Source organism: Antechinus flavipes, chromosome 2, assembly GCF_016432865.1.
Source record: "Antechinus flavipes isolate AdamAnt ecotype Samford, QLD, Australia chromosome 2, AdamAnt_v2, whole genome shotgun sequence".
Lineage (NCBI taxonomy): Eukaryota > Metazoa > Chordata > Mammalia > Dasyuromorphia > Dasyuridae > Antechinus > Antechinus flavipes.
In genome coordinates, this window is record NC_067399.1 from 577,011,507 (window position 1) to 577,025,905 (window position 14,399).

Below are 14,399 nucleotides of genomic sequence, written 5' to 3' on the forward strand. Positions count from 1 at the left end.
GACTTACTCAGGTCACACAACTGCTAAATATCTGAGGTCTAATTTGAACTCAAGATATTCTTGAGTCTTCCTGACTTCAAGTCCAGCACTCTAACCACTATACCACCTAGTTGTCTTATATATGGTATTTACAGAACCTTACTTGTCAATATCTTGACTTTTTCTTTATATTTGCTATGAAGGATGGAAAAGGCCTTCATTTAGGCATTTTTAGATTTTTTTTCCAAGATGCAAATGGATATTTAGTTGGGGCTGCAGGATATGCAATTTGAGCAATTTGATCAGTGTCCTTATATTCTTATATATTTTCCCTCAAAACATATATTGCAGCACCTTCATACCTGCCCATCCAGATTCTTGGCTATGCATTCCCATATTTTGTATATCTACCCGTTGGGGTCTTCCCCATGTTCTGCTTAAATTGTCTAATTATATAGTTGTATAAACACAGTAAAGAGCATAGTTGTTCACTTGTTGTCCCTGATCTCACTTTGTGACAGACCTATCTTTTTTTTCCCTAATCATACATTTCTTTGATGGCATCTTTTATGTTGCTTCTCCTCAATAATTTCTTGTATTGTATCTAGGCTTGTTTATAACCATCATTCATGTCCACTCTTCATTGCCCTTTGAGTCACCCTCTGCCTCATTTCTTCAGACTGCATATATTCCACAAATTGAGGTTAGACAGTATCATCAGAAAGAACATTGATGTTAAAAAGATGGGCCTTTATTTCATAAGCAACTTGATGTCATTAAAGTAATTTTGTAATTTCCTAAAAGCAATAAGCCTATATTTCTGCTGCCTGTTCAATTCTGGGCCCAGCTCATTATCTACTTTCAGTCCCTGAACAAGATAAAAATATACTGATGGAGAGGTTCTATGTCCATTGTCCATCGAATTGCACATCGTGGTCTAGATAAAAGGGTTTTTTTCATTCATTTGCTTTTTTTCTGATGTGGGTAGTTAGAACAAGCCTTTTTGAGTAATCCTGGATTCATTTAGGAGGCTTTACAATGTACCTGGGATTAATGAGAAACCCACATGTCATCCACAAACAGGAAATTCTATGCCTTGAAGTAAATACAAGTAGTCTTGTATGTTTATATACCATCTTTGCTTAGAACAAGATATTCCTTTATTCCATTCTAGAAAGCAGGAAGTTAATACAGATCAAGTTTAAAAGATACCTTTTACCTTAAATTTAGGTAAATGCATGTTCAGAAATTTCAACAATATGAATTTAGTAGCCCCAATCTAGTATATGATATTTTTTTAAGATTTCATTTTCTTTTTTGTTAATTTTTTAACATTCATTTTAAAACTTGAGTCCCCAGATCTTTCCTTTCCTCTCAGACCCCCCTCTACTTACTAAGAAGGCAAAGCAGTAATATACCCATTGTATATTACTGTCATGTAAAGTATATTTTATATTAGTCATGTTACAAAAAAGCAAGAAATTTAAAAAGTAAAAAAAAAATATGCTTCAATCTGTATTCAAGAGTCCATCAGTTTTCTCTTTGGAGGTAGATAGTATTTTTCATCATGAATTCTTTGGAATTGTCATGAATCATAAATGGATCAGAATTGCTAAGTCTTTCACAGTTGATTATCATTGCAATTTTGCTGTTACATTTTACACTGATCTCCTAGTTCTACTCATCAGTCCATGTAAGTCTTCCCAAGTTCTTTTGAAACCATCTGGCTCATCATTTCATATAGCACAATAATATTCCATCACAACTTTTTATCACAACTTGTATAGCCATTCCCCAGTTGATGGGCATCCCCTCAATTTCCAATTCTTTGTCACCACAAAAAGAGTTGCTATAAATATTGTACTTTTCCACTTTTTTTTATTTCTTTGGGGGGGAACCAATAGCAGTTTTGCTAGCTAAAAGGGTATGCACAGTTTTGTAACTCCATGCGTAGTTCCAAATTGTTCTCCAGAATGATTGGACCAATTCAAGGAAGCCTCTAATTCCCAAGAAGGACAGCTATGGAAAAGTAATGGTAGACTTAGAGAAACAGTGGAAATCTTGGGGTGGTAACAACATGGCCCCAGGAGATGAGGGAATCTCAGAGATTTTAAGGTAACAGCAATCAGGGAAAGTAATAGACTAATGAGAGTTCCCAGACAGAGAAAAGGGAGTTTTTATACCAAGAAAAAGCAAATATGAGCTATGCCATTCACTAATAGTGAGTTAACTGTCCATTGTCCATTCCCAACCAACAGAGGTTCTATAAGGCTGGAGTGTTATAAAAGATCCTCAAAACTAAGGTGACCCTTACCAAAGGTTTGAGTTTCTTTGCTGCTTAATGTGCTCTACTGGGAGTTCTTTGTTTTTGGTTTTTTAATTTTTTGTTTGTTTTTTTATTGTTATTTGTTTGTTTTGCATTTTCTGTGGGATGAAATAAAGGCTATATAAGATACATATTGTTAACTTTAGTGCTTACATAGAAAGTTTTTACCTTTTCAGCAGAGACCTAAACATGAACCAAATTGTGTATTCCTTAAGAGTTGGAGTTGGAGCTAAAGGGTGATTTTTGTGGAAGGCCCCTATAATTAAACTATGTCTTTGTAAACACAGAAGTGGTTCTAGGGCATAGAGGTTATATTGGTTTAAATTCCTTCACTTTGAGATATTTTGCAACAACATTTAATCATTTCCAGTCTAGCTTATCTATTCTTTTAGTTTAAAATTTATTTTGAAGGAAAATGTTTTGTTAGCTAAAGATAAAAAATGAATTTCATTGCATTTCAACCTCATCCCAGGTAGACAATATTAAATTAACAAGTCTTTACCATAACTGAAGATAGCAGATACCTCTTCTTCTTAGGGTCATTGTAAAAGTAGTAGAAAGACTTATTGTCAACAATCATTTTGGTAGCCCTGGAAATGCAAATCCATAATTTTCATCTAGGTCCCCAGTGTGATATTATAGAAAGGAAATTACTAGAGCTCCTTTCTCCATGGCTCCATAGAACCTCCAGAAGATAGCTTACCAATTGGTTAACATTTGTTTTCTGCCTCATTCCCTTCTGATGGGAAGGCAATAACTGATCTCAGACTTAGTTAATATATTCATTAATTTAGTCCTTTTACTTTTCATAGTGTTGAGGTAGAAGACCACCATTAATCTATACTTACATAACATTTTAAAGTTTTCAAAACACTTTTTTCCTTACAAGAACCTTGTGAAAGTATTGGAGTATTATTGTCCTCATTTCATAGATGAGGAAATTGAGGCTCAGAGACATTCAGTGATTTGTCCTGGCCACATACCTTGGAGTGAAGACATGAATCCAAGACCTGTGCTGTTTTTATTATATCATACTACCTTCCTCTCAGGATCAGTTTACATTCATATATAATTTGTATAAATCACTTTTCACATACATTGTCTCATTTGATTATCACAATCAGCCATTAAGACTGGCAAGCCTTGGTATCATTCCTATATTTCATGGAACAATAGAAAGCTCTGAGAGGTTTAATTTTCTACTCAGTCATCTAAATGTTAAATGATGGAATAAGGATTAGAACTCAGATTTTCTGCCTCTTATTCTTGGGTTCTCTCTACAATACTACACTGTCACCCAAGCAAAATTTCTTAGATTTTTTTCAAAATGTGTCCAGTATTCATGAAACTTTGTTCATTGAAAGTGACTATAGAAAATATATCTCACATGAATTCAGTAAGGAAATTTATTTTAGCAATATTTCAGTGTTATTACTGCTAAAATGTACTAAAATTCTGTATCAGTGCAATTCTTTAAAGGAAGTTATTATACCCTTGGGTTGGTATAATGATTTTCCTAGAATCAGAGTTAGTTATTGAGATTTATGTTTGAATTTGATTTCTTTGAATTTATTATGCATTCTATATATTGGTGTGAATCATTTTTCATTGAATATAAGGTACTATACTTCATTTACATAAGTAAAATCTTTGTTAATAAAGGAAGAAAATGGCTATTTGGAGAAATTAATCATTAGTGAGCAAATATCTTCTATTCCCAAATTCAAGTATTAAATATATTTCAAATGATCACTCTATAATATATTCATTAGGTCTACATTTTGAATTACATAATATTTCAGCTTGAACTAAGTAAATCATTATATTGAGAGACCTACTTAAAAAAATATCTTAAATTCCATTTGTAATTCCTAAATTTTACAAATAGGTAAAATAGTACCCTAAAGAACCTTGGGTTTTTCCATGTTAAACATGTTTACTGATCTAGAGAGCATTACTTTAATGTTTACATTTAATTTTCACTTATGCTACCTTAGCTTGTGGTCTTCATAGCATCCAGATATAATAAGAAGGAAAAAGTAAGATGAGAGGGCCTCTAGTATTCTTTCCAGCTCTAAATTTATTATTGAAAATCTCTATTTTTCTAGTGGGGATACTTGCTTGTTTTGCCTCATTAGTGGTTGAACCAGAATATGAATTTAGGTATTCTGACTAGAATACTAGAATATAAATTTAGTAATTTTACTTTCTGAGTTAAGTACTCTTTGTAACTGACTATCTGAAACTATTTTAATTCAAAGATTAAATTTAACAAAATTCTCAATTAGCTTCTGTCTTTGAGAAATTGTAGAAAGATCATTACAGAATTTTTGGTAAATTATCCATCTTGTAAATCAAAATGATAAAGTGCATTGTACTTCTGCTTTAAATATAAGTAGATTTTCTAGTTGCCAAAAACTATTATTAACTAGATGTTTATGGGATTGCCATTACTTCTTTTCCTATAAATATTTCTTCTATCTACAATCCCTCTGAGATAAATTATATTACAACTTTGACCCATCTAGATCCTAATTATACTCCATAACCTTTAGAAGTTTATTTGATAAAAAAAAAAATCAACGAGCAAAAAAGAAAGGAAGGTTTAGAGAGAAAGAAAATCATAATTTTGGCTTCTCATTTGTTGTCAGTTAGGCAACCCATTACATAAGCTGATTAAAACTATCATATATTTCCTTTGATTTTAAAATAAATCAATATCATTATCTATCTAACTAAAGATGAATAATGATATGCCTACTATTACATAGTGAAAAGTATTTTTCTCTTTATACTATATCTAACAATCTAAACATATAATATTATGAAAAAAACAGTGCAAAGATGTTTATTTAGTAACAGATTCACAGTAATAAGTTTTTTAAGTATAAAACATAATAGTTAAGTTTTTAAGTACCAAAATACCCTTAACTTTTACAATAATTGACCATGTACTAGGGCATAGGGATATCGTAAATAAATGTAATAAAGTAGAAATAGTGAACATATCCTTTATAGACCCTAACAAAGTAAATATAGTAACTACTTTCTGAAGTACATGCAAAATATACAGAATGGGAGCTTAGTAATGAAATCCTAAGCAGCAAGTGAGTCAAAGAACAAGTCATAGAAACAATAATTATGTAAAAGGCAATGATAATGACAAAACAACATACCAGAATTTCTAAGATAGATACAGTTAAAGCAGTCTTCCCTAAAAAATCTATATCCTCCAAACTATAAATAAACAAAACAGAAAAAGAGAGGATCAGCAAATTAATATTTACCTATAAAAGTAGAAATCCAACTAGTAAATAAAACCAAAAAAGTACAAAAGAGAAAAGATTGAAATAGAAAAGATTTGTTAGAATTTTTTTTAAAAACTCACTAGATGAATTGTTTTAAAAAAACAAAATCTTAAAGGCTGATTCTTTGAAAAGATTAACAAAATTAATAAGCTTTTAGCTAATCTGGTTAAAAAAAAAGACAGAAAACTAAGTCAACAATGTAGTAAATAAACAACTTGAAATTACAACAAAACCAGAATAGATGGAAAGGATTTACTTATGCAGTCATATGCTAATAAAACTAAGAAAAAAGAAATAGAGAATTACCTTTGAATCTGTAAAATACCCAAATTAATAAAGCATCACACACAGATAATTAAATATCCAGTGTCAGAAAAGGAAATAGAAATAATAATAAGGGAACTACTGAAAAGAAAGGGGGAAGGGAAACTCCCAATTGTGATGGAGAATGCTGGAATGCTGGAAAAATTTTAAAGAGCAATTTATATCAATATTTTACAAATTATTTTTAAAATTTGATAAAGAAAGCACTCTATCAATCCTCTTTCATGAGGTGAATAATATCTAAACCAGAAAAAAAGACAAAATAAAAAACATAAACCAATATTATTAATGAATATCAATTTAAAATTTAAAATGAAACTCTACAACCAGTCTAGAGGAATTTGAGAAATCATTCATTTTTATATTTATATATACATATACAGAGAGAAAGAGAGAGAGAGAGAGAGTGAGTTATGTGTGTTTGTCCAGTGTGGTTTGTATGTTATCTCCTTCATTAAACTGTGAACTATGGAAAAGAGACTAGCTTTTTTCTTTCTTTGGGAAGACTTCCCATAGAACCTACGCTGACCCTTGAAGGAAGCTAATGGTTTTGTGAAGTGGATATGAGAAGGAAGTACATTTCAGGCACCTTATACAAAGGTATTCTTTATAGGCACAGAGGTGGGAGACGGATGGAATGTTGAGTTCTAGGAACTTTGAGTTTACCAGTTTCACCAGTTAACGAGAATACGTAAAGGGGAATAATGTGAAATAAGTAACGAAAATGAGACTTGAGGCAGAGTGTAAATGCCAAGCCTAGGAGTCTATATTTTGTCCTATAGGAAAATGGGAACCAATGACCTTTAGCAGAGGAATGGCATAGTCCATTTTAGGTACATTAGATCCTATACAAAACATGGCAAAAACCCATTAAATAGGAATTCTTTATAATTCAGGAACATTCCTTTACAAAAGGCTGACTTTGCTGGCTAATCATGATGGGGAGGTATGCTTGAGATAGAGACATGGAAATCTCAGAGGTTGTTATATTAAGAGGAGAAGCTCTGTTAGGTTTGATGCTGAGTGTGGTTCCAGTTGCAGACTAGATGTAAACAGCCTAGTGAAGTGCAGAAAAATTCATCTCTAGGAGGTTTGCCAGATGGTCATTGGTTATGGGTCTCAGTCCTGGATGACCCCCTTCATAGTACTGGTGTTAGGGAAGTCAGAGAAGGGACAGTTGGTACCAAAAATCACAGTTTTCAAATTGATTAACATTAACTGTTCATACTTTAAATGTGAGACCTTTATCTACCAGTTGATTTATTTGCTGTTAGAGGACCTACTCATAACCATATTGATTTCTTGCTTCAAGAAAGGTAAAAAATGAAGTTTAAAAGGAAAGTTGACTCAAAGGATCTTCTTGGATGGACAAATAAAAAGAATTGATGGAATTGTGTTTTCATAGACAAGAACAAATATATCATGAGCTCCTTGGTCATATTACCTGTATTTATCAAAGTAAGCATATGTAAACTACAATGAAGTTAATTATACTTTATTCATCAGCATCATTTGCAAAGGATGAAATAAAAAAAATTCTGTGAAGAATTAAATAAGATCTTTAAAGTAAGCCTACTTACCTTGACACCTACTGACTTCATTGTGAAGATGGGCACAGAGAAGGACCCTAGGAACATAGATTTAGAATTTAAATCAGTTATGGAAATCAGAGAGATCCATAGTTGATTAGAGAAAATACTGGTCCAGATTCAAGAAATGAACAAGATTAATGACTTGTAGATTATTCAGAAAGCCTTACACCGGATGTCATGAATAGTTTCTTCAAGAAAAGAATTGGAAGACATTAGATGTGGCAAGCAACAAACAAATTCAAAAAATCTGAAAATTATATTCCATCAAAAAAGAAATAATTGGTTACCTATGTGAGAGTAATTTCAAAATCAGTTTGGCAGTGTACAGTTGGATCATTAACTGCTTAAAGATCTAAATCATTAAAATGGAGGGAAAAAAACACTACAGGATTACTCCAACATTATCAGTTTAAATAATGTTTACTTTAAAAATAAAGACACTGACTACACAACCATTTCTTTAAATTTTTTTTAACTTTTACAAAATGTTTATCATAATGAAGAGACCAAAATATCTTAGGGGGGAAAAACTCAGGCAATTAATACTTGACCTCTTTGTGAAATGGAAAAACATAACAATTGTAGGCAACGCTAGTTGAGTATAAGCTCATTGGTGAAGCTGTGCAAAATTATAAGCAGGGAAGAGGTCATCACAAAACAATGTGAAGCTGTCACAAGGAAACAAACTTACAAAGAGGCTCAGCAAAAACAGATCATCTAGCAAACTTTTTTATTTTTATTTCTTGTATTTATTTATTTTTTTTGGTAAAACTGAAAGAAGAAAGTACTAAAAACTAGGGGGATCAGGAAAAGTTTCCCTAAGGAAGTACAATCTGTATTAAGTTTGAAAAGAAGCTAAAGTTTCTTTTTTCTTTCTTTCTTCCTTTTTTTTTTTTTTTTGGTCCAATAAAGAGATGCAAAATGAAACCTACCTGTTAATATTTTTTCTATCATTTTATCATCATTACAATTGCATTTGAACCAATCCTACATACAGAAGTGATGTTGCAATTTCAGAGTCACACAAGGATCTTTTTTTTAAAAAGGTTTCAAAAATATATCTTTGGGTTATCTTTTGTAAAAGATTCCCAAAGAATATGAAAAAATCTCAAATGTTATTATTATTCCAAACAGGCACCTGAGAAGACATTAGTGGTTATCATCCCATAGACCTACATTTTCACCTCTATAAACTTTTTAACGTGACTATTCAATGTATATATTGGGTGTGTGTATGATACAAAAAAAGAAGGAATCAGGAAAATTGCTACAGATAACTTTCTACATCAAATCATTACTTCACAAACATATAATTGACTGAAAATTAAAAAATAATCTAATAGAAAATAAAAGATAAGCTTGTTTGGTTTTCAGTTGCGTCTTGATTCCTTATGACCCCTTTTAGGGTTTTCTTGGCAAAGCTAATTTTACAGATGAGGAAACTTAGGCACACAAAGTAAAGGGACTTGCCCAGGGTCACACAGCTAGTAAGTATTTAAGTCAGGTTTTCCTGGATCCAAGTCTGGCATTCTATCCACTATGTTACATAGCTGTCATTGCTCTACCTTACTCTTAGTGACAACAAAAAATAACAACATGTTGTTGTTTGTCCTTCCTTCTCGAAGAAGACCATGATATCAGGGAGGGGTTGCCATGGCATGCAAGTGAATTGGATTTAATTGAGGAAGGGCTGTGCAAGGTCACCTGTCTTCACTTTTCCCTCCAGAGTCATCTGGGTTCAGTGGCCAGATATAAATCCGGATGACTAGAGATGGCCCTGACTACACTGGGAGACCTTCAACAAGTCTCAGTTTGACTGAGGCTAGACCCATTCAGAGATAAAGGTTAGGAAGCAATTGAAGCAAAACGTCTCCTCTTTCACTTGACAGAATAAAATAACATTATAGACTTTAACAGGATTCTCCTCAGTGTGTATTAAGATCATAAAATAATCCTTACTGGATTTGACCACACAGATAAATGTGTTCAATAATCCTCTGATTACTATTTCAAGTGAGACATAAAACAGACACCTATAGTTGCCAGGTATATAGATTTATCTTGTTTTCAAGAAAGATCCTGCCAAAAATGCAAATGAAAGAGGGATTGTTTATAGATGCTGAGGTCTTCCACATGTCCTTGCATGCAGTTTTTGTTGATTGCAAAAAGTGAGAGAAAAAACTAGAGGGCCTCCTGGATGGGATCCATGGCACTCAAAAGAGAATGGCTCGGCAATCTACATAGGAAAAACCAAATGGGTGATGAATACATATTGCTCAGATGACAACATATAGTTGGAAGTGTTAGCCTATTGAGTACTCTACACTGATCAGACCACATCTGGAGTTCTGGAGTTCTGGATGCTGAATTTTAGGAAAGAAATTGAGGAACCGGAGAATATCTATAAGATCATAAGATTGTATATTTAGAGCTGGAAGGAATTTTTTCATATTAACACTAATGGGCAGTTAGATGGCACAGTGAATAAAGCACTGGTCTTGAAATCAAGACTCTGAGTTTCCTTATGTATAAAAATAAGGATCCTAGTAGCACCAAACTCTCAGAGTTGTGAGAGAGAGAGATCAAATGAAATATTTGTATAGTTCTTAGTGTAGTGCCTGGCACATGGTAGGTGCTATATAAATACTAGCCATTATTATGACTTGAAGTAGAGTAAGGAATATGTAAATCACAGCTCCATTGACATATAGAAGTATAAAATAAGCTTGTTTTGAATGACAGTTTTTATTTAACTTACTTCTGAGTGCCCATTATGTATTATTTTGTTTTCTGTATGTGAAATTCATATATGTAAATAAAATATTATATAGTTTACATTTTCATGATCAGACTGAGATCCCCATGTATTTTTAATTAGCTTCATTTATTGCAGATGATAGTGATGGTAACACAGAAGTAGACCCTTACTTAACCATACTTTCAAAGATCAGATTTTAAATATATAAAACCTCCATTTGTGCATAATATTTTAGTAATCATATAAGATCATAGTTCATAGATTTAGAGGTAGAAGTCCAGTTTAATTCAATAAATATTTATTAAGCAGCTACTGTGTGCCAGACAGAGAATAAATTAAGCTCTGGAAATAGAAAGAAAGGTAAAACACAGCCCCTGCTCTCAGGGAACTCATTGTCTACTAGGGCAGTGACATGAAAAAACAAGCTACATACAGAATAAATGGGAAATAAATAAAACAATGAAGTCAACTACAAGGGGATTAAAAAAGGATTTTTTTAGAACTAGGACTTGAAAAAATCCAGGAAAATGCGGAGGCAGAAATAAGGAGGGAGAAAATTCCATACATAAAGTACAATTAGGGAAAATGATTGGTATTGGGAGATATTTCTTTTATGATTTCCTGTGGGATAATGTCTAGGTTCTTTTTTTCATCATAGCTTTCAAGAATACCAATAATCCTTAGATTGTCTCTCCTACATCTATTTTTCAGGTCAGTTGTTTTTCCTAGTAGACATTCCATATTTCCTTCTATTTTTTAATATATTTTTTGTTTTTGTTTGATGATTGTTGAAGTCTCATTGAGTCATTCATTTCCATTTGTTCAATTTTGATTTTTAATGTATTATTTTCTTTGGTTACCTTTTTTAGCTCCTTTTGTAACTGGCCAATTGAATTTTTTGTTCATTGCATTCTTTTTTTATTTCACAAATTTTGTTTTTCTGCAAATTGGTCTTTTTCATATCTCTTTTGTAGGGTACTTGTTCAAGTAACAACAAAAAAGCTACCTTCACTGGATGGAGGAGTGAGGGATGAAGGAGAGGTTAAGGTATAAGAAGACTGAAAAAGTAGGGAAGGGAAACATTATATAAAGAGCTTTGAACACAAATCAGAGAATTTTATATTCAATCTCAGATTGAAAAGAGATAGTCTGGAGTTTATTGAGTAGTCTGATAAGGTCAGACTTTCTCTTTAGAATGGGTCATTAAGTTCAACCTCCTCATTTTAGAGATGAATAAACTGAGACCCAGGGCTGTTAAGTGACTTACTCAGGATCATATAATTTTTAAATGTCTGAGGCAAATTTAGGTCTTCATGATCCCAAATAGAATGCTATATAAGTTGAACTTCTCATGGACAAATGCAGTCCTGAAGTTGAAAAGACTACTACTGTTGGCATTTTATATTGAATAATGATATTTCCTTAGAATATTATAGGATGATATGATCCCAATGATTTCCAGTAATTCAATTAAATTTTAAATTAAACAATTAAAATTAAAATTTAAAAAATGTCAATTTAGTTTTTTTCTCTATCTGTATCTATACATGTTGTTCTTCTCACAAAAGTTTATTATTAAATAAGATGACTGAAAATTAAATTCGTTGGTTAAAAATTTGTAATTATCTTAAGTCCTACTCACCAGTGCTTTATCATGCCATGGAAGTGGTCCTGGGTTCTGGGAGGTTATGCCATCAGAACCCACCTTATGAGTTCTGCTGTTCCAGAAAGGTTTCAAAGAGAGCACTGATGATAGACCCTGCCAGCTTTCCAAGAACCAGACTAGATAAGGTTTTGGGAAAGGTCTATCACCAAGTGATAATTTTTTTCCCATAGCAATGCAATTATTGTAATGATTGCATGTATATATGTGTATGTGCATATATTTACATATATATATATACATATGTTTGGGTAATTATATATGCACACACACACATACACACATATACAACCTTCCTTAAAGGAAAAAAATAGCACTCACATTCTGTAATTTTTCCCAATACGCACAACTACTTATTTATTTATAAACAAAAATACTAGAGATAAGATTAGGCTTAAAGGTACTTTGGAGGCTTTGTCTTTGGGAGAATGAGTCACACAGCTAGTAAGTGTTAGTTAAGTTTTTGATTTGAATTTAGGTCTCCTTGATTCCAAGGCTGATGCTCTATCCATTGCATCATCTAGCTGCCCTGTGGCTACTATTATTTGATACTTTTCCCCCATGAATATAGATGAAAGGGAGTTAGGAGATGCACTCTCTGTGACCCTAAGAGGAAAGAAAATTTCATAACTTTCCTCCCCTATTACTAAGGTTATTTTCAAATGGAGAAATTTCATAGGCTGCAGCTATACGTATCTCATGTAATGAAGAGCTGAAGCAATCGCGCAAGTAAATTTTTTTGGCAAAAAGGCTTTAGAAATTGAATTACCCACCTAACTGCCTGAACTCCCCCATTTTTCATGTGAAAACTCAGCCATAGGGGGAGCCTATTTCTATTAATGATGGAAAAAGTATTCATCTGGGGGAAATATAAACCCTCTCAAAATAAACTTCTAATATCCTGAGACAGTTAAGGAAGATTATATTGGGAAATTATACTGATTTTAGTAAAATGGCATGAATGAACATTATTAACTGGACAAAAAAAGAAGAAAACAGAGAGAAATGTATTTCTCTTATAAAAAGGTGATTTCTAAATTTCTTGTCAGTTCTTTAAAAGTTTATATTATGGATTTCTGCATTCCCCCTCCCAATTCTTTATTAATTGTATTTTGAAGAGCAAAATGTTTACATTTCTATAATCTCAACTTTTTTCTCCTGTTTCTCAAAACTACATGTTACAAGTTTTAGTGATTGTCAAGAATAATGTGTATATTCTTCAATTCATTATCTTTCTCATAGAATCTTCTTCTCTTCCAAACTTTACTATTACTGTGGAAGATACTACTGTCCTCCATCACCCCAGCTTGCACGTCCAGTATTATCTTCAACTCCTTCTCCCACACCTCCCACATCAGACCATTACCAAATCTTGATGTTTCTACCTTGACGTTTCTTACATGTGTTCTTCTGTTTCCACTTCCACAACCACAAGCATGGAGGCACTCACTGGCTCACCCCTTCCTGCCTTTCCCTTCTTCTTATCTTTTGCCCCCTTCATGTACTCTGTAATCCAGAAGTATAGACCTATTTACAATTCCTTGAACATGACATCATCTCCAGCCTCCATGACTTTGAGCATGACATTGAATGCATCTCCACCTTGCAGTTGCCCTGACTTCCTTTCAGACTCAGTTAAAATCCCATCTTCTGTAAGAGGCTTTTGGTGATCCCTCCCAGCTTTAGCCCTCTCGGATTACCTTTCATTCTCTCTTTATATATGTTTTTGTAGGCATCTGTGTATATGAATATGCATATATATATACATACTTAAATGTGTGTACATACATATGCATATATGGTATATACATAAACATATGTATACTTCTTTCTGGCTATCTGTTTGGATGTCTGTAGGTCTATCTATTTATCTAACTGATCTATCTTGTATGCACCTAGTTATTTACCTACTGTCTCCCCTGTTAGAATGTAAGCTTCTTTGAGGGCAGGGACTTTTTGTGGTTTTTTGCATCCAGTGCTTAGCAGGATTTGATACATAGTAAGTGCTTAATAAAGCCTTGTTTGTTTTTAAATGACCATTTTCAGTATCTCACCTTCTTGTTGACACTAATTATCCTAGGATGATTTTGTATCAGAGAATGTCATTTTTTGTTTACTGTAAAGGCCAATAAGTAATTAGAAAATTTCAGGATTTTAATTACCTTCATTGAATTCTGTACATTTCAATTATCCTGTATTATCTGTTTTGAATGAGACACTGGGAATAGAAAGACAAAAATCAAAACATTCTACCCTTGAAAAGCTTAATTCCACTCATCCAAATTATAGTTTTTTATTATAAAAGTTTTTCCTTTGAAAGAGAGACCTTCCTAATGTTTTTTAATGTATTCCTTAACTTGTACTGATCTATGTTTATGTACAAATAGATATGTATTTGTGTATGTATCTATCTTTATCTAGACATATACTGGAAGATATTCCTCACAAG

General features: G+C 32.6%; 2 protein-coding genes across 3 annotated transcripts in view; one reads left to right on the forward strand and one right to left on the reverse strand.

The window, feature by feature from the left end:
* HDGFL3 (HDGF like 3) overlaps positions 1-14,399 on the forward strand; it is a 190,152-nt gene that overhangs the window by 73,820 nt on the left and 101,933 nt on the right. The gene's annotated exons all lie outside the window — the stretch shown is intronic.
* The window catches only part of TM6SF1 (transmembrane 6 superfamily member 1), a 54,487-nt gene continuing 44,211 nt past the window's right edge, over positions 4,124-14,399 (reverse strand). The window contains exon 10 of the mRNA XM_051981184.1: positions 4,124-7,564. Within this exon, the coding sequence (XP_051837144.1) occupies positions 7,535-7,564 (30 nt within the window). The 3' untranslated portion in view covers positions 4,124-7,534. The remainder of the gene's footprint in view (positions 7,565-14,399) is intronic.